Source organism: Rhynchophorus ferrugineus, unplaced genomic scaffold, assembly GCF_030347505.1.
Source record: "Rhynchophorus ferrugineus isolate W39M unplaced genomic scaffold, kcgeb_rfMv2 rfM4, whole genome shotgun sequence".
Classification (NCBI taxonomy): domain Eukaryota; kingdom Metazoa; phylum Arthropoda; class Insecta; order Coleoptera; family Curculionidae; genus Rhynchophorus; species Rhynchophorus ferrugineus.
In genome coordinates, this window is record NW_027472583.1 from 10559335 (window position 1) to 10578103 (window position 18769).

Genomic DNA, 18769 nt, shown 5'->3' on the forward strand with positions numbered 1-18769 from the left:
GCTCTATTCAACAATTGATAAATGTACTTTGTTATGGAATGTGCTCAGAAGCTCCAAATGGGCTCAAGTAAAAAAAAATATTGTCTGGGTTAATAGAGTTATAATAAGTTATAATAATATAAGTTAATATATGTCCTACACTGTACTGCAATGACGGAATTATCTTTAGTATTCGATAGTGCAGTTTATGAAAAGTAAATTAAGTTAATTAATAGTTATTAAAAGTAAGTAATTTAATAGTTGGGTAAGGCTAATACTTTCAAGACCATAGAACTAGAATTCTTGGAGAAATTCATCAAACAATTGAAACCAATTGCTATATCTTTGAATTATATTGAGAGCAATAATTATTACTACAGCAAAATTTCTGCCTATTTTAATATATTTAATATAAGAACCAGATAGGATAGGAGTTGCAATTTGAGGAATTTTGTCGTTATTGTATCGCTAGAAAAAAAGAGTTTAGGAAGGAGATTTCAGATAATTTTTTAAACTGGCACCTGAAATAAATGAAGCCATAATGGTATTATATTACAATCCCAGTTACGAAATGCGTTGGTAGTCAGAACATATCACAACAGATAGAGACCAATTACAAAAAAAAACATGAAATAGTGAAAGTAACAGAAGTCGCAGTAAATGAGTAAAGAAAATGATGATTTTATTGTTTTTTTACGATCAACTACAGACATCAAAAATGAAATTAAAGTTCTCATATTTTAAACCATATAATAGTAAAAATTAAGGTAGTGTCTCACTAGTCCAGTTCTTCATTGCATCACTAACTACAATAGCATGGTCCGTTTCAATTATCAGGTTGTACAATCAAACATCATCTAATTGGCGACATATGTCAATTAGACTAAAATCGATTGTGACAGTTTTCCTAATACGTAAATCATGTCGCAAAGGAAGAAACCCCCAGGACTAACTCCCGAGGAAAGGGCGGCCCGAGATGCTCGTGCTCGCCGAAAGTTTAAAGCCATCGCCAGACTGGTGATGGCCAATCTGTTCTGGTTGGGGGACCTAGACGACACGCTCGGCGAAAATGTCATGCTCAATATCCAGAAACTAACCAGGAAGAAGATCAAGAAAAGTAGCCTGACCACCAAGGAGAAACTGATCCTGACCAAACCCAAAGAAGAACGAACCGACGAAGAGAAACATTTGTTGAACCGTGCCATCGGTGGTCTGAGATGTTTTCGAAGATATCCACCAAATGTGAAGAGTCAGTTGGCGGCGGTGACTTACTTTGTCTATATCGGACCTGACAGGGTCATCGTGAAACAAGATCACGCCCCAACAGCCATGTATTTTCTTTTGTCTGGAGAAGGCGTGGTTACAGTGAAGACCTACGATAAGATGTTGAAAGAATGGTTAGAAGAAGAACACGGTATGAATCAAATTAGAATTTAGTTTTCTGTCCGTAAGAAGACAATATTCATTTTACAGATTTTTATATGAACTTTGGACTCTTTTCAACCATATTTCAATATATCTAACCAGCCGCGTTTTGGATAACCCCGAAATTGTAAAAAGCAAACTCTGCTAGAAGATCACTTTCTTTATGAACTATTTTAACCTATTTATAGACTTAGAGACATGTTCTTAAAACCTTTTCTAATTCCTCTTAAAATATCTTGTTGGAGATTTAAATCGTCTGCGACCATTTATCTTCATTTATGTTCTTCATTCTGCTGCAATAACATTAACCACATTATCATTTCATTGAATTGATCAATTTTTCCAACAGTGGAGTTTTACAGAGTCTTTAACAGATCGTCTAACTTAGGAACTATTAAACGCAATTCTGCAATTACTAAATCAGTATTTGATTACTACAAAATTCTACTCAATTTAAGCTGCTGGACTAATCTCGTAAAATGCGATTTTCAAGCGTTGATAAATATTTCAAATCTTAGAGAGTTGTTGCTACATAAGTTGATCCTGTTGAAAATGATTTTTGTAGAATACTTGTGACTTATGAGATTTGTCGAGATCTGAATATAAATATGAGAAATAGTACTCCGTTCTACTAGACAATCATCTCAGTCAAGATCCCGAAGACGTCTTAAAACTTAACCAGAACTCCGCTTGATTCTCAAGTTAGTAGAGCTCAGTTAACAGTTCAGTTGAAAAGTCCCCGGCCTGACACATAGATGGCTCCACTAGAATTAAATGTATACATTTTTAGGCCCTGTCGGATCCCTAGTTTGTGAATTATAGCATTTTGAGGGAAGCAACTTTTGTTATTATAAAAAAATTTATTAAAAGGATTTTTGCGTGTTGACAAAATATTGCTTTTTGAAAGGAACAAATACAGTTAAAGCAGAAACTTGGCTTTATGCCGAGTTTCCGTAACCTGCCCCAGGAAAATCAACCATCAAGGATTGGTAGGCTAAGTTTAGACGTGGTGAAATTAGCACCAAAGACGGTGAACGCAGCGGACGCCCAAAAAAGGTTGTTACTGACAAAAACATATACAAAAAGATTTTGAATGACCGTGAAATGAAATTGGGTCAAATAGCAGACACCCTAAATATATCAACTGAACGTGTACATCATATCATTCATGAATATTTGGGTATGAGAAAGATCTGTGCAAAGTGGGTGCCGCGCTAGCTTGGTTTTGACCAAAAACGACGAGTTTCTGATTCGGAGCAGACTCTTGAAGATGATTAAGCCTAATAAACCTAAGTTTTTCATTGATATGTAATAATGGATAAAACATGACTCCATCATTTCACTCCGAAGTCCAATCGACAGTTATCCGAGTGGACTGCGCACGATGAACCCGCTCCAAAACGTGGGAAAACGCAACAGTCGGCTGGCAAGGGTATGGCGTCTGTATTTTGGGATGCGCATGGAATAATTTTCATTGACTACCTTGAAAAACGAAGTACCATCAACAGCGACTATTACATAGCGTTGTTGGACCGTTTGAAGGACGAAATCGCCGAAAAACGCCCGCATTCGAAAAAAAGAAAGCGCTGCTTCACCAAGACAATGCACCGTGTCAAAAGTCAGTGAAAACGATGGCAAAAATCAATGAATTGGGCTTCGAATTGTTTCCTCATCCACCGTATTCTTCAGATCTGACCCCCAACGACTATTTCCTGTTCTCAGATATCAAAAGAATGCTCGCTGGGAAGAAATATTCGGCCGAAACTGAGGCCTATTTTGAAGCAAAGGACAAATAGTACTACAAAATTGGTATCGAAAAGTTGGAGGGTCCCTATAATCAGTGTATCACCCTTGAAGGGAATTATGTAATTTTGCCAAAAAAATGTGTTTTACTATAGTAGGCCGGGGACTTTTCTATTGATCTGTTATGTTTCCTAGCCATGTTCATCCAGTTTCAATTTAAAATATGTGTTTTTGTTGTTATTTTCAATCTTTTTCCACATTTTAATTGAAGTCTGCTAGTTTGTGATGCCTGTAGATCCAGTTTTAATTAATTTTGTTTCATGTTTTGCAATAGTCAATTTATTCATATTCATTTTAAAAACTAATCAATGTATGTTCCGTTTTTACTGATGCCACTTTTCTGGAAAAACTATAATTTCATCACCGCAGAGTTTATGAGATTTCTGAGAAGAAAAATTGATCACCTAACACTAACATTATGATTTTACAGGGTTTGTGGGTCCAGGGACCATGTTCGGCGAGGTCGCCCTGATTCACGGCATAGCCCGTACCGCCACCATCACCACTACCATGCCGTGCGAATTGTTGATGATCAAAAAAGAGGACTTCGATATCGTTTTGAAAGATACAGTGTGGAAGGCTTGGGAGCAGATCGCGAAGATAATGAAGAGGTGAGTAAATTCGATAAATTTTTCGTGCAGTAATGACGTGCCTTTCTAGATACTCGTATTTTAAAAACTGGGATGCTGTAACTAAACGCGAGTGTAGCATTATATCCAGAACGAAAACCTATTTGGCTAACGAAGTGATACTGGGCGATGAATTTGGGCTTCCGAACTATTCCTATCTTATTACCAAGGGTACTTGTAGCATTATCGAACATCTCCAAGTATGTATATTTTAAATACAATTCGCCTATATTAAGACTTTGTGCTAAAGAAGCGTTGTCAGAGCTTCCATAGTACGGTTTGACACTTTTGATCTGAATACAGACAAGACCGGACCTGTTTCCCAACAAAAATGCATACTGTTGTAAAATTTAAAAAGATATTTGTACATATTCTTAAAATTTTGATGTTTTTATTTCATTTTTGCCAAATATAACATTTTAAACATAATAGCATAGCAACATAGCATGTTAGCATAGCAGATAGTAATTCTTTTAACATAATTCAAAGGATTTCTCAAGTTCTATTGAAACCTGTTTACATTAAATTTTGTCCTTTATAGCCCTTAAAATTTGTGTACAATATTAATTAGAGTAAATTTAAAAATTGGTATCGATTTTTATCAAAAATTGTTCTCTCACTTCAAACACCACAAATTTCATTCCTTCATCGACAAAAATCACGAGTGTAAATATACTTCGGAGACAACTTAGTAAATTTAAAAAAAGCAGTCCTTTGAATTTCATTTCGAAAGTCCACCAATTTGTAAAGGTTATTGTGACATAAATCTTTCTATATTTGTCATTGTTTTCTCAATATAAAAGTTAAAATTAATAAATCTAATAAGGCGCCATTCCATCATGTTTCAAAATTCAGTTAACTCATTATTTTACCATTCTAAAAATCGAATGTTTGACAAAAGTCTGGGCACGTCAGACTCAAAACTGAACAAATGCACTGGTTAATCCGAATATACCCACAATTTAACCTTAATTTAAGGATATTAAGTCAATAATAAAGCCGATTTGGAACTATGGGCTGGAAACATGGAGCTGGACTGTCATCAATCATCGCTTCCAAAATAAAGTTCTAGGATTAATTACCAATGCTTCTCGCTGTGTAAGTAACGAAGAACGGTGACCAAGTGTATACAACGTATTATTTATTACTAGCGACCCGCCCCGGCTTCGCACGGGTGCAATGCTGATACTAAATTAAATACACTACAGAAAAAATATGAACGTTGTATATAAAAACATAGCGGCCCGCTCCGACTTTGCACGGGCATAAAATATATATGCCTATGTCACTCAATGAAAACATGATTAAAATCGATTAAGTATTTTTGGTTCATTCATTACTGCCCTTGGCCTGCACGCATTAAATTTGGAGTAAAACAATTCCTCTTCCCCTATACTTACTATGAAGATTTCCTGCTATCTTTGGAATATCTAAATTCATACAATTTTTATTACATTACACATTTTTAAACGCAAATTTTAAATTTGTAATATCTCCGAAAATATTTGTTTAATTTACATGCTGTAAGGAACCATATTGATCTATATTAATTGCACACTGTATTTAAGGTACTTAATTCGATAAGGATTAATGCCGTATTGCTTAAAATAGCTTCGTAAATAAACCATTTTCTCACGTAAAAAGTAAACAATAAAAATGGCTAATGTGGGTTATCCCTAAAAGATAAACATATACCATCGCGGACTTTTCTGTAGACCTTTTTATGGTGTACAATACTGTAGTACATTAATTTGATCTAACTCGTAGGGTTAGGCAGCGTTTTTGCTAATTGCTAAATAAGCCTAAAAAATAGGTTAATTTACGACATCACGTTAGAAACCTCTAAAATTAGCAATGTTGCCTTAGTATATTATGCATGTATTATACATATAAACCTTCCTCTTGAATCACTCTATCTATTGAAAAAAACCGCATCAAAATCCGTTGCGTAGTTTTAAAGATTTAAGCGCACATAGGGATATAAGGACAGAAAAGGCGACTTTGTTTTATACTATGTAGTGATTTCGCCATAAAATATGAAAGAAAGTTACTAAATTACAGCAACATGGATGCAGTGTCACTAATGGACCATTTGGACTTGTGACACGGTGCATTGTCTTGGTCTTTTTCTTCAAATGCGGCCGTTTTCCATCGATTTCGTCCTGCAAACGGTCCAATAACGCTGTTGATGGTCCTCCCTTTTTCAAGGTAGTCAATGAAAATTATTTCATGCGCATCCCAAAATACAGACGCCATAACCTTGCCAGCAGACTGTCGCGTTTTCCCACGCTTTGGAATGGGTTCATCGTGTGCAGTCCACTGGGATGACTGTCGATTGGACTTCGGAGTGAAATGATGGAGCCATGTTTCATCCATTGTCACATATCGACGCAAAAACTCAGGTTTATTACGCTTGATCATCTTCAAACACTGTTCCGAATCATCAACTCGTGGTTGTTTTTGGTCAAAAGTGAGCTCACGCAGCAACCACTTTGCACAGAGCTTTCTCATACCCAAATATTCATGAATGATATGATGTACACGTTCAGTTGATATCTTTAGTAAGATGTAATTAATTTAAAAAATGTTATTTCAATAAACAAATTAAAAATTATTTCAGACGCTGGTGATAGTCGAACGCGGGCTGAAGAAATACAAACTTTACATTCCTGATCCCGAAGACGATAAGCCCGCTGCAGGACCAACTTCTCAGACCCAAAAGAAAGTATCAGATTTGAACACCCCCAAAATCGAGACCCATTTTATCAAGGTTTGCGAAATGAAGGAAGGCGCCATCTTTAACGTGGGCGAGACTTTCGATCGAAGACGTGTCGTTTCCAATACCAGCACCAATTGCCTGTTAATACCGCGGTACTGGTTGGTGAAGATGAACAAAGGTAACATATGGAACAGAGTCCAACAATTTTTAAACAAGAATATACCATCAACTAAGCAGATCTTCAACCAATGGATAAAGGATAAAAAGTTCACCGAGTACAAGCGGAGTTTAGTTAGAGATCTGTTGGCCGAAAAGAAATTATCGCAAAATAATTCTATACATAATGTACCTTATAGTATCAGATTGAAAGATGGAGGTTGCTAAATATATTATATATAATATTCTATCAGTATTTCTAAGTTAATAGTCATTTTAAACAAAAAATAAGATAAATTGAGTTAAATTAAAATCAGTCATTAATCAATCGATCATTTTAGGTGCATGCATGTGATTTGATCAGCTAGATCTATTGGTGAAAGTGCAGTGTATGAAAGTAAACAACCTAACTTAACTGTTAAATTCGATTGTTTTGATATTTCTGTTGATAAAATAACCACTATTCTCCATTTCGTATTATGTTATAATGTTCAAAATTGCATTTCCGATATTTATGGAATCAGCAAGTTAACATGTCAATTGAAACGTCACCGGCCTCACACACAGATGGCGTTACTAGACTTAAATCCATATGTTTTTTAGTTACCCCTAACCCTCAAAAGATGCGCCTATAAATTTGACAGCGGCCGGATCATTAGTTTGTGAATTATAGCACTTTGAGTGAAGCAATTTTTGTTATTGTGAAAAAAATTGATAAAAAGGAATTTCGCGTGTTGATAAAACTTTTTAAGGAAAAAAATACAGTTGAAGCAAAAACTTGGCTTGACGCCGAGTTTCCGGACACTCCCCCAAGAAAATTAACTATCAAGGATTGGTATGCTAAGTTTAGACGTGGTGAAATGAGCACCGAAGACGATGAAAACAGTGGACGCCCAAAAGAGGTTGTTATCGACGAAAACATAAAAAAACACAAAATGATTTTGAATAACCGTAAATTGAAATTGAATGAAATATCAGACACTCTAAAGATATCAACTGAACATGTATATTATATCATTCACGAATATTTGGGTATGAGAAAGCTCGGAGCGAAGTGGGTGCCGCGCGAGCTCACATTTGACCAAAAACAACGACGAGTTGATGATTCGGAGCAGTGTTTGAAGATGATCAAGCGTAATAAACATTCGAGTGATCAAGCATTTCACTCCGAAGTCCAACCAACAGTCATCCGAGTGGATTGCACACGATGAACCCGCTCTAAAGAGTGGGAAAACGCAACAGTCGGCTGCCAACAATCAAAATATTACGACTATTATATAGCGTTATTGGATCGTTTGAAGGACGAAATCGCCGGAAAACAGCCGCATTTGAAGAAAAATATAAGACCGTGTCACAAGTTAGTGAAATTGATGGCAAAAATCCATAAATTGGGCTTCGAATTGCTTCCTCATCCACCGTATTCTCCAGATCTGGTCCCCAGAGACTATTTCCTGTTCTCAAATCTCAAAAGAACGCTCGCTGGGAAGAAATGTTCGTCGAATGAAGAGGTGATCGCCGAAACTGAGGCCTATTTTGAATCAAAGGACAAATCGTACTACAAAAATGGTATCGAAAAGTTGGAGGGTCGCTATAATTACTGTATCACCCTTGAAGGGAATTGTGTTGAATAAAAAAAACAAATTTTGCCAAAATATTTGTTTTACTATGGTAGTCCGGAGACTTTTCAATTGACCTGTTATTTTTGTCCTTGACGCCATTAATCATTTGTAGACATTAGTTGCCAGACGCTATCTGAAATTTTCATTTCAAACTTGGCATCTTTTCTGTTCATAACCTACTTTGGAACATTTTCTAATTGAGTGTGATTTATTTTATTTTCATTAATTTGAAAAATTAACATCGGAAAAGATTAAATTAATTCGTGAACATTTTCGTGCTATTATTTTTCATTTTTTTTTCGACATGAGTTATCACGACAATAGAGTGGAGACCATAGTGAACCATAAATAAGCATAAAAGTTGCATAGTAAGAATATTTTTAATTTTTCTAGATATAATTTATAAGTTAGGTTAATTTGTAAGTTTCTTGTATAAAAATTCACGTAATACAAAATTTCTACAAATCTTTGCGACTTTCATTCGATTATTGGCAAAACGAAGATGCCATATTACGTACACCATATTGTCCTGATAACTCGCCACGTGACTCTTATCTAAATTGTTTTTGATTAACTTTCTGTAAAAAATTTTGCAAAATTTTGTAAGAAATTTAGACCGAAAACTTTTCAACCGACATGTTATAATGATTTAATATAAAGCGATACAAATTACAATTACAATTATTAATTATTTAAAACTATACGTAATAATTTTTTTCTCTAATAATTATTATTCGCTTACCATTTTTTAGCATATAAAATGTGACACATCCAGAAGAAACTATGGGAGAACTTCTTCCACCATCCCGACACGTCCGAATTCAATTCCTGGACTTCATGTTGTATGGTCGTTTCGATTATATAAGTCATCCTTTGGTCTTGATTGAGGAACTCAAAAATTGTCATCGCTAATACGACTTTGGCATCTTTTTCTATATCCGCATATCCGCATAGATGTATAATCTTCTGCGCTAACATCACGAGGTCGTTAACAAACGAGTTAAAAACGGAGTCCACATTTATTTCCTTGAACTTGGAAATATGTCGCACTCTGGACAGTTTCCTGTAAAAGTTGTTGGTTGTTCGCAGAAATGAACACGTCTGTTGAGAGTCGTTTGATAAATTCTGAAAATTAAAAAGCGTGTACGATACTCAATCTAACGATAATTTTCTTTCACTAAAACAAACTCCTTTAAAACTCTCGTTTTATTTATCGCGGTAAAAATAAATGTTTGGTGTTACTCACTCCAATATCGGTGTTTTTTATTACTTTCAAACAATTTAGAATCCATGTACAACAAACGGTGAATACATTTGTCTCTAGGTAACACCTACAAACTACTATACTAATTTTCTGCTAAAATTTTCATAACAATCCCAATACCGTTGAATTAACGCATCAAATAAAACGTCACATTCCATAACTAATGACAGTTGATTGAATTTTTCCAATATATGAACCAAATACTTTTCAATTTTCTCTAAAACTGTGGTTTTTAATTTAATTACTTCTGTCAAAACAGCAATAGATATTTTTCCTGTATTTTTACAGAAATGATCTAAATTAAATATATGTATGAACGCTTCGAAAATTCTATCTGTATTTTTGAAAATTAAGGGCATTTTTTCCATTGAGTGTAACCTAAGAAAATAAGCGATATTTTTTTTGCAATTTCGTTTCTGTTTAACGATTTTACTTTATTGCGATGTTTTTAAGTAAAGTTAAAAACATTACAAAAACATCTTTCGGGTAATTGTTTTGAAAAACCAACAAATGTGAAAGAGCAAAATTTGCAGTAGTCGATACCCTAGTTGGACCCTCATAAAATGTATTTATATTACTTATTTCAATCAATACCGTCAAACAGCGACTGAAAATTATTAAATTAACACTATAGTAGTATAGTTTTCCATAATAGTCTTCTTACCTAATATTTTTAATATCATTCCCAACGATATCCAATAATTCATCGAATGGAAATTCATGAACGATATCCATTTTGTTTCCCAAGGTTTCCAAGTTTTTAACATAATATACTTTCTCCAATTGACAAAAATTAATCAACAATATTTCAAATGTTTTTCCAGGACTAACTTATTATTAATGTTAAGTATGGTATGCAACCAAACATATATAACAAATTTGGAGAGTATCTAACCTATAAAATCAGTAAACGGCGCGAAAAATATTACATATCGTACCATAGAAAAAGATATCGTACGTATTATGTTAATTGTGTCTTCTAACTTTTTTTAATGTTGACAAATTATAAATTAGTTTAATATCGTTTTAACACTTTTAAACGCAAAATGGAACTTGACTGTGATGTGAATGGTGAAGAGAATCCAGTTAATCAAGAAATTCACAAGAATCTTTGCCAGGATTCCGGAATTTTAACAGATATTGAACCAGAACCTGCTACACTGTTAACTAAGTCTGATAAAGTAGAAGATAAACAAAATATTAATGAAGAATACTCTACTTTATCAAATGAGGACTTGACTGAGGATGTTCGAATTAATTTTGAGAGCTTAAATAATGTGGAAAATAAATCAGTCTTTGAAGACAATCGAGTAAATACCGATGATGAGGGGGACACGGATGTAACAGTTACAAAAACTAGTTTAACTAGGAAAAAAGTTGCCCGAATTGATAGTGATAGCGAAGAAGATGTAACAACTCTTGAAAAGGAAAATTTTAATGATAAAGAAAATGAACCAATTATTTACACAATGAGTTCTGAAGGTGAAGTTATCCCTGAAGGAACTTCTAACACTATGGTATTGTATTGTAATATATTTTAATTCATAAAAAATAAATACAATTATTTTAGAAGTCACGTTTGGCAACATTATGTGATTCAGATAGTGAAGATGAGGCATTTGAGAGTATCTCTCAATATAATCAGGTTATTGATGAATCTCAACATGAAGATAAAAAGAAATATACTAAAAGTCAGAAAAGAACAAAAGATCAAACAAAAACTAAGGAGGATTTAAAACCAATGACTGCCAAAGAAGCTGCTGACCAAAGAGTAGAAATACAGGCAGAATCCCAAAGGATGTTAAGAGAAAAAAATGTGTCTTTGCCCTATCATAAGCCAAAAACACACAGCTTGAAGGAATTTTTAGCAAGAAGACCTAAACTTGCATCCGCAATTCCTGATATTGGAAAAACACCACCATCAGTTGCTATTAAAATGTCCACTGAACAACTAGAACTTATATCGTAAGTAGATAAAAATCCAGAAAGGTTTTAGTGTCTATTAAATAATTTTTACAATAAGGAAACAATTAAAAATTCGTGAGAAAGAAGTCAAAGCATTTTATAAGTCGGAGAGTGAAGGTGAAGGTGATGATACTGATGATAAAGATTATATGCCAGCTGAAAAGGATCCTGAATCTGCCAAAGAGAATACTGTTGAAGGTGAAAACAGTAGCAATGACTTAAAGATAACTAACCAGGAAGTAATTGATGAATCTAGTACTTTTGAAAATATGGATGAAAATGGTGTATCTAAAAAATGTCCTAACCCTGATGATATTTTAAGTAAGTAAAATTGTTATAAAAATTTAAATATATATAAAAGGACATTTTAGTAGAGGAAATAATTAGTAAAAATGATAATCTGGAGCTCAAGGGAACTGAGAATGAACTTGGAGAGAACATGGAATCTAAGGATGTCACTGATGATAAATTAAATGGTACCACAGCTTTAAACAATAGCGATAGCTATAGTTTCAATTTAGATGATGTTCAAAGTCCAGAAAAAATACCATTAGATATTGGACTCAGAGGTGATCAAGATGGTATTAAAGGAGTATCTGAAATATCTAGTCAGACATTAGTCAAAACATCAAGAGATTTTGTTTATAACGATATATGTAAAGAAATTGAATCATTTGGTGAAAACAATCAAAATCCAGAAGACGAGAATAAATCCATACTTAAGGCAAAAAAAGAACTTTTGAAAGAAAAATTGGCTAACATTCAGCCTAAACTAAGCGGTGACCCTGATCATGTGATTGATTTAGACACTGGAATAACAAAACCAAAAGAAGTTGTACAGTTGATGGAGAGATTTGCTAAACATACCTTAATAAAGAAGCATCTACCAAAACATAAGGTTGAGTTAAGGTAGTAGTCGGCTTTACAATTTTGTATCTATATTTATAATCAAAATTTTTAATTTTAGTATTGTAACCGTTGAAAGTGGTGGTGATGTTCATAAAGAAAAAGTAGCTATGACAGTAAGCGATGATGAGGATACTGCCCCAGAAGAAAAACCTGGAGCACGCTTGCATAGATTGAAGGAGGATCTTCAAAATCAGATGGCCTTGAAGAAGTCAGAAATTTGGCAACAGAAGGCATCGAAAGGCATTAAGATCAGTGGTAACATTGGTAAGTAATTAATCATCATTACTGAACTTTAAAGATTATTGATGAACTTATTATTTTAGGCAGCACAGAAGAAAATTCTTGCCAAGACGAATTCTTGGATGATGAGGATGAAGAAGAAATGGAGCTAACAGACGAAGAAGAATATTCGGACGAGGAAATGTATGACGAGAAGTTCAAGGATAAACCTAGAAAGAAATCGGCGTTTGTAGATGATGAAGCTGAGGTGAGCGAAAATGATGGAGACGATGATGGTAAAGCTGGTTATGAGGATGATGTGCCTGAAGAAGATTTACAAGAAAAACAACTTACTTCTGTTGAGGGTGGCGAAATCAGCAGTGATATACCTGATGTAGATGGTGATTCTAATATGACGGGTGAAGTGAGCACTAGCCAAAATCAAATCGGCGAACCCGAAAAAAAGATTTTAAGGAGAATTGTCCAGATGGAAGATGATTCTGATGATGAGGAATTGTTCCAAGAACCTGTATCGTTATTTAAGAATGCAAACGAGCAATTAGATTCGACTATTACTGGTAATTGCCGATGGTGTAACATTCTAGAGTAGTTTTATATGGGATTATAATTGTTTTAGCGGATGAAGATGATTTAATCCCACCACACCAACCCAGGCAGCTAAAGACACCAATTAAAACAGCGATTAGCCAGTCGAAATCCATAGCTGATTTTTTAACTCCCATATCATTTCTTACGAGTATACAGAATTTAGCTTCTGCTACAAAGGTATTATAATCTGCTTGTTGGTATAACACTTTTACTTATCCCGTGTTTATCTTAAGTCTAAAGATACACCAGTTCGATTATCTACAAATGGCTCTCCAAGCAAAGGTGATTTGATTCAGAAGAAATTATTTGCTGATTCCGAAAATTTAAATTCTCAGGTCAGTTCTTCATTATTTTAAATATATCAGATATATTTAAACATTTAACTTTAGTCTTCACTAAGTGCTACGTTGGAACAAATACCAGCGTCAATATCAGAAACAAAATCGATAATCCAGTCTCCAACACCAACTTCTGAAGAGCCCCCTAATACTCAAGATTTGCTCGGTATATGTTCTGGAGAGTTCACTGGGGTGACTCAGTCGGAATCAAATGTTGCTAGTTTCTTAACAGGTGAAAGTCAGGAAATAAAAACGCTAGGTATAGTATTAATATATCCATTATCTTGTAAAATTAATGTGGCAATTTTGATGTAGGTACCGATCAAGACATGATTATATCTCAGTTACTGGATGAAGAGGAATTGGAAAATTTTAAGAGGAAATTCGATTCTCCTCCGATTAACCGCTTGACTGGAGCTTCGCAGCAGTTATCTGGAGATGCACAAGAAGTTATTGGTGGTGGAATCATTGATTCGGATGATGAAAATTCGGGAACCGCTGAGCCAAGTAACAGGAAAAAGCGAAAAAGAAAATTACAGTTTTCTGGTAAAACTTTTTATTATACTTTGAAGCAAAAACCTTTTATAGCCTTTTTTTAGATGATGACGACTCTGATGATGATGATGATAATCAAATAAATGATGAAGAGATTAACTTACATGATGAGGACAGCGAGGATACAAGAGGTGCTAATACAGATAATATTGGATATGATTCAGAGGAAAACGAAATTGATTTGAATGAGGAAAATACAAAGAAACCCGGAAAGATGAGAATGGCCGATTTTCTGGAAGCGGAAGCCGAGCTGTCCGAGTCCGAATGGGGTAGTGAAGATGAAGATGAGAAAGGTTTAGATGAATTGGAATTTGAAGCTGGCGATACCGAGAAGTTTGATGAGGATAAAATGAAGGAGGATCTGGAGAAAATTCATATGTAAGCCTTTAATTATTATCTATTTATTTACCAATCTTGATGACTTTTTGATGGTTTGTTTGAAGCTTTAAAATCAATTTTACATTACCTATAACTTTTAAAAAAGTCAAAATGGAAGAATATTTTACCAGAAATCAATAAAACTAGTCATCATAAAGTACAATGCCATCTCATATAAAATTATCATAATTTAATTATTAGTCATCTTCTTGTATGGGTTGGAATCCGCTACCCTTTTCAAAACTGACACTCATTCAGTTTGTAGCTGTAATAGTTTGGCTATATCTCAAGAACAGATAATCGTCGAATATCATATCTTCGTTCGACTTGTAGATAATGATCATGATAACAAGCAAGTTTATATTTAAACTTAAAACTGTTAGATTAGGATCTATTTCACCATAAAATGCAAATATGAACACTTTTTAGCATGTTTATTTCCTACATACCATAAAGTATAATCTACTGGTTTTTCTTTATTTTATAGGCGAAGAATATTAGATGATGATACACGCGAAGTTAAAATGCTTCAAGAACTTTTATTAGATGATGGAGAGTTGCATGGAACTGGCAGGCAACGACAGTTCAAATGGAAAAATATTGGTGAGTTTAGATTGTTTATACTTGAAGGATATGTAGGACTCAGATTGGATGAGCGTGCAGATCTTGTAGTCTTCAGATGTACTTCAATCTGTGTTTGCTATTATTTTGACATCTAAAAGTTTATACAGAGCCTTTTTTTACTTTAATCTTGGCTTGAGACGTTTACAATTGTTGTACACAATTTATTTAGTTAGAGGGGGCATTTCTAACATGGATAACAATAAGGGGGAAGATCAGCTGGCATAATAGGGCATTGACCAAAGGGATACTAAAGAATGGCCAAAAGCATTAAGAAGCAACATAGAGTTTATAGTTGTTGCGTTCAATTAACAAACATTTATTTTTCTATATTTGTTCATCCTGTAGAACAGAAATAATTTTTAAAAAGAAGAATGATTTTTCTATTTTGTTTCTCACATCCCTTATAATCAAGTTACAGTGCATCCATTCAATTAAACAATATGACATGTGAACAAATAACCACTGTAACGGGTTCACATGAAATAACAAAGAAATGAAAAAGGAGAATAATTTTTCGATGGTGGTTCGGTTTTACCAGCCCATACAATCAAGTTACAAATCATCCATTCAATTAAACATCGTCAAATATGACATGTCAACAAATACCTACTGTAAGGGGTTAAAGACACAAAAGAACTGTTCTCAGTTTTCAAACGTAAACAAATGACCAACCACTGTACCAATCTCTGTTTATATTCTCAAAGTAACGCTCGAAGTGTTGCTTTGATTTGTGCTTTTTGAGTCATTGTCACTATTAGCAATATTGCCACGTGAACTTAATATATTGTGTTATAGTCTTTTAAATTTTTCTTTACTTTTAAGCCTTGATGTTATTAAGTTTACTGCAGTATAACTCTTGAGTGGATTTTGTTCAATAGTTCCGAAATTATTAATCTTATATCTATATAGATCAAGGTGACGACGACGCATCAGAAGAGAAAACAAACGACGAAGAAATCTACATGGAGGAAGAAGAAAGTGAAGAACAATGGCGGAAAAAACGACACGAACGCGAGATGTTCCTTAAGGAGAAGCTTAAAAAAAATCAAGAGTTGCAAGACGACTTATTCAACCAAAGCCAACTGTTACAAATTGGAAGGAAAGTATTGCAGAAAAATCAGAGTCAAAGTAATTCGCAGAATAATACACCCAATGAGAAATCGAGCGGGGATCTCGACAATGACTCTATTAAAACTCCCTTAAATTTACTGGTCAGTAAACAAATAAACAAAATTAAAATCTGGTTAATAATATAATGATTATTTAGACAAAGCGGGGATCATTTTTGAGCAGAAGTGATCAAGTCCTACAACGAGTAGCGGAATATACCAAATCCTGCACGGAAATCAGTACTGGCTCCTCCAAAACAACAAAACATTTCGTATTTCAAAGTGTTTCTGCTTTAGAAGTTTCTGTTGCTGCTGCAGAGGTAAGGAACTCGTTCATAATGTAATGGAATGTATTGAAGTTAATCTTTTTTGCAGAGTAAGAAAAGGAAAGCCACAGAGGGGACACCTAATGTTTTGAAAAAGTTAAGGCTTAATTCCACCTTCAGTCCAGCTCTGAAGAAAAAGCTAGATAAGTCACATCGATCGAAAAAATTATTTAATTTTTAAGACTGAGTAGTTATATTTGTTGTTTGTAATTTTATTTATTAGTTTATATGAGATTTTTAATAGAAAATATGTAAACACTTTTTGATTTTTTAATTACCGATAATGTAGGTGGTTTCCTACTAATCTTTGGTTGTTAGTTTATATTGGTTATTTCAAATGAGATGCTTATACAACTTTTGTATGTCTCTCCGTGCGTTTACAACAAAAACAAGTTATTCATTTATGATATGACAAGCCATGCACAATGGAGAAACATGTACAGAAACGCATAATATAATATCATGGCAATGCTTTTCGAATAAATAGTGAACGAGTGTTTTACAGATTTTTGTGACAAAATCAACCTAGTACCACAGTAACAGCAGTTCTAGATAAAATTCCAGTTATTTCAAAGGGCTAACTTTACACAATAGAAAACTCAAAAATAAGAAGAATCGATGTATCATCTTGTGATTAAAATTATAATAATGTAACGTTAAAAGGTTGCACTATACTATTAGCATCCAAAATCTGTATCAGGATTAGCAATTAATCCTAAGCATTGCCTGGATTTCAAGAATTATTTTTATTTTATTCAGTTTCATTTCTACATCTCGCATTTTCGTTGTGACTTGTATATGTTATGAATTGTAACATAATGTACAATATTCACTTTCCACTATCCTGGTTCTTCGTCGTCTTCAGAGATTGGATTGATAAAATCATTAAAGCCGCCATTATTAAAAAAATGCATGGAATAAAAATAGTATTAAACAAAGCCCTTTAAAACATTTTAAGCATTTCATAGCAATAATACTGATTTATTAGATAATCTCTCAGGATTTATCATTTAATTTTTAAATCGATATATTTTAAAATAGATGAAATTATTTTATAATTAAAACTAGAGTTGAAATTAGTATGATATATATAAAAAACATTATTATGCAACTCTCCATCTTGCCAAATAATCAATAATTATACTTATGCCAATACTAACCGAAATAAAGGAAACTGTATTTGAAAACAGGCCAGACCAAATTTTATTTGTTTTTGAGTATTCTGTTTAAATTATATGATATTATAGAATACTAAAATAAACACAAGAGGGAGCATTATTTGTTTTATTAACATATAATATTGCTTTCATTGGTAGATTGAATTAGATTCTGTGTTATTTTAAAACATATGTTTACTATGTATTTTTTAGGGTGGTGATATAAGTTCCGATTATAAGAAAAATATATTATATAAATAATATAATAATTATGCACATAACGAGAATTTTGAAATGTGCGAGAGTATACAAAACTTCTCATACGTGTAAGTTTGGTTGCCTGTAGAGCAGTTAAAGCTCCATTTTAGTTTAAATATGATTTAATCTATGTTCAGTTTAAATTATATAGTATTGATATTCATTCATAATAATTTAGAAAAGAAAAGCACATATGCTGTGGTACTCATTTATTTCTAATCAATAAATATCATAAAACACAGGTGAAATAGGTGGAATAAACTCATCGGTGACATGTAATGATATTTTTATTGACAATGAAATAATAACAGCTTAACAGTTTTACTTTGATACTTAATGTAAGTATGGCGCTTAAGAATATTAGAGATATTCACAAATATCACAGGTGGTATTGGTCCCGGTGCCGAGACATCTGATTGGGGTTCGTTCAAGTTGACAATGATGTAGATGACGAGAGGCGACTACACGGAGCTCTCCTTGTGCTGGGGCGGGGTTTGAGTGGAGCAGTTGCGAGACTGGAGCATCGGGGCCCAGGTGACGTGGTAGGGTTTGACTGGCATTTGAGTCGCGCTGTTACGTTTGCTTTGGGGCCTGGCCGTGATGGTGTACGGCGGCAGACACGAGGAATCAATCAGGCTTTCTATAACAGAAGAAAAAATTAAATCATTACAAGGGTTACAAGTTAATACGTCTTATAAGTGCCGTCAACCTATTGCGAGTCGTTACTT

At 33.8% G+C, this 18769-nt stretch overlaps 3 protein-coding genes across 4 annotated transcripts in view; 2 read left to right on the forward strand and 1 right to left on the reverse strand.

Annotated features, from left to right (window-relative positions):
- Positions 1-825: 825 nt before the first annotated feature.
- LOC143196298 (uncharacterized) lies at positions 826-6939 on the forward strand. The gene is made up of 4 exons (XM_076403961.1): positions 826-1393; positions 3638-3818; positions 3868-4036; positions 6457-6939. Exons 1-4 carry the CDS (start codon positions 901-903, stop codon positions 6937-6939), a joined length of 1326 nt encoding a protein of 441 aa, XP_076260076.1. The 5' UTR covers positions 826-900.
- A 3572-nt stretch (positions 6940-10511) lies between these two features.
- LOC143196552 (uncharacterized) lies at positions 10512-16882 on the forward strand. Of its 2 annotated transcripts, none has more exons than XM_076404302.1 (15): positions 10512-11111; positions 11165-11559; positions 11618-11880; positions 11931-12468; positions 12527-12732; positions 12792-13265; positions 13325-13473; positions 13530-13631; positions 13686-13893; positions 13950-14180; positions 14234-14567; positions 15055-15170; positions 16101-16402; positions 16459-16620; positions 16676-16882. In XM_076404302.1, the coding sequence occupies exons 1-15, from the start codon at positions 10641-10643 to the stop codon at positions 16805-16807; spliced, it is 4083 nt and encodes a 1360-aa protein (XP_076260417.1). In that variant the 5' UTR covers positions 10512-10640; the 3' UTR covers positions 16808-16882. The 2 variants fall into 2 exon arrangements, with proteins under 2 accessions (XP_076260417.1, XP_076260418.1); XM_076404303.1 differs by having other exon boundaries at positions 11934-12468.
- Positions 16883-18289: 1407 nt separating this feature from the next.
- Positions 18290-18769, reverse strand: part of LOC143196071 (nephrin) — a 568267-nt gene continuing 567787 nt past the window's right edge. The window contains exon 14 of the mRNA XM_076403661.1: positions 18290-18681. Coding sequence (XP_076259776.1) covers positions 18503-18681 — 179 coding nt within the window. The 3' untranslated portion in view covers positions 18290-18502. The remainder of the gene's footprint in view (positions 18682-18769) is intronic.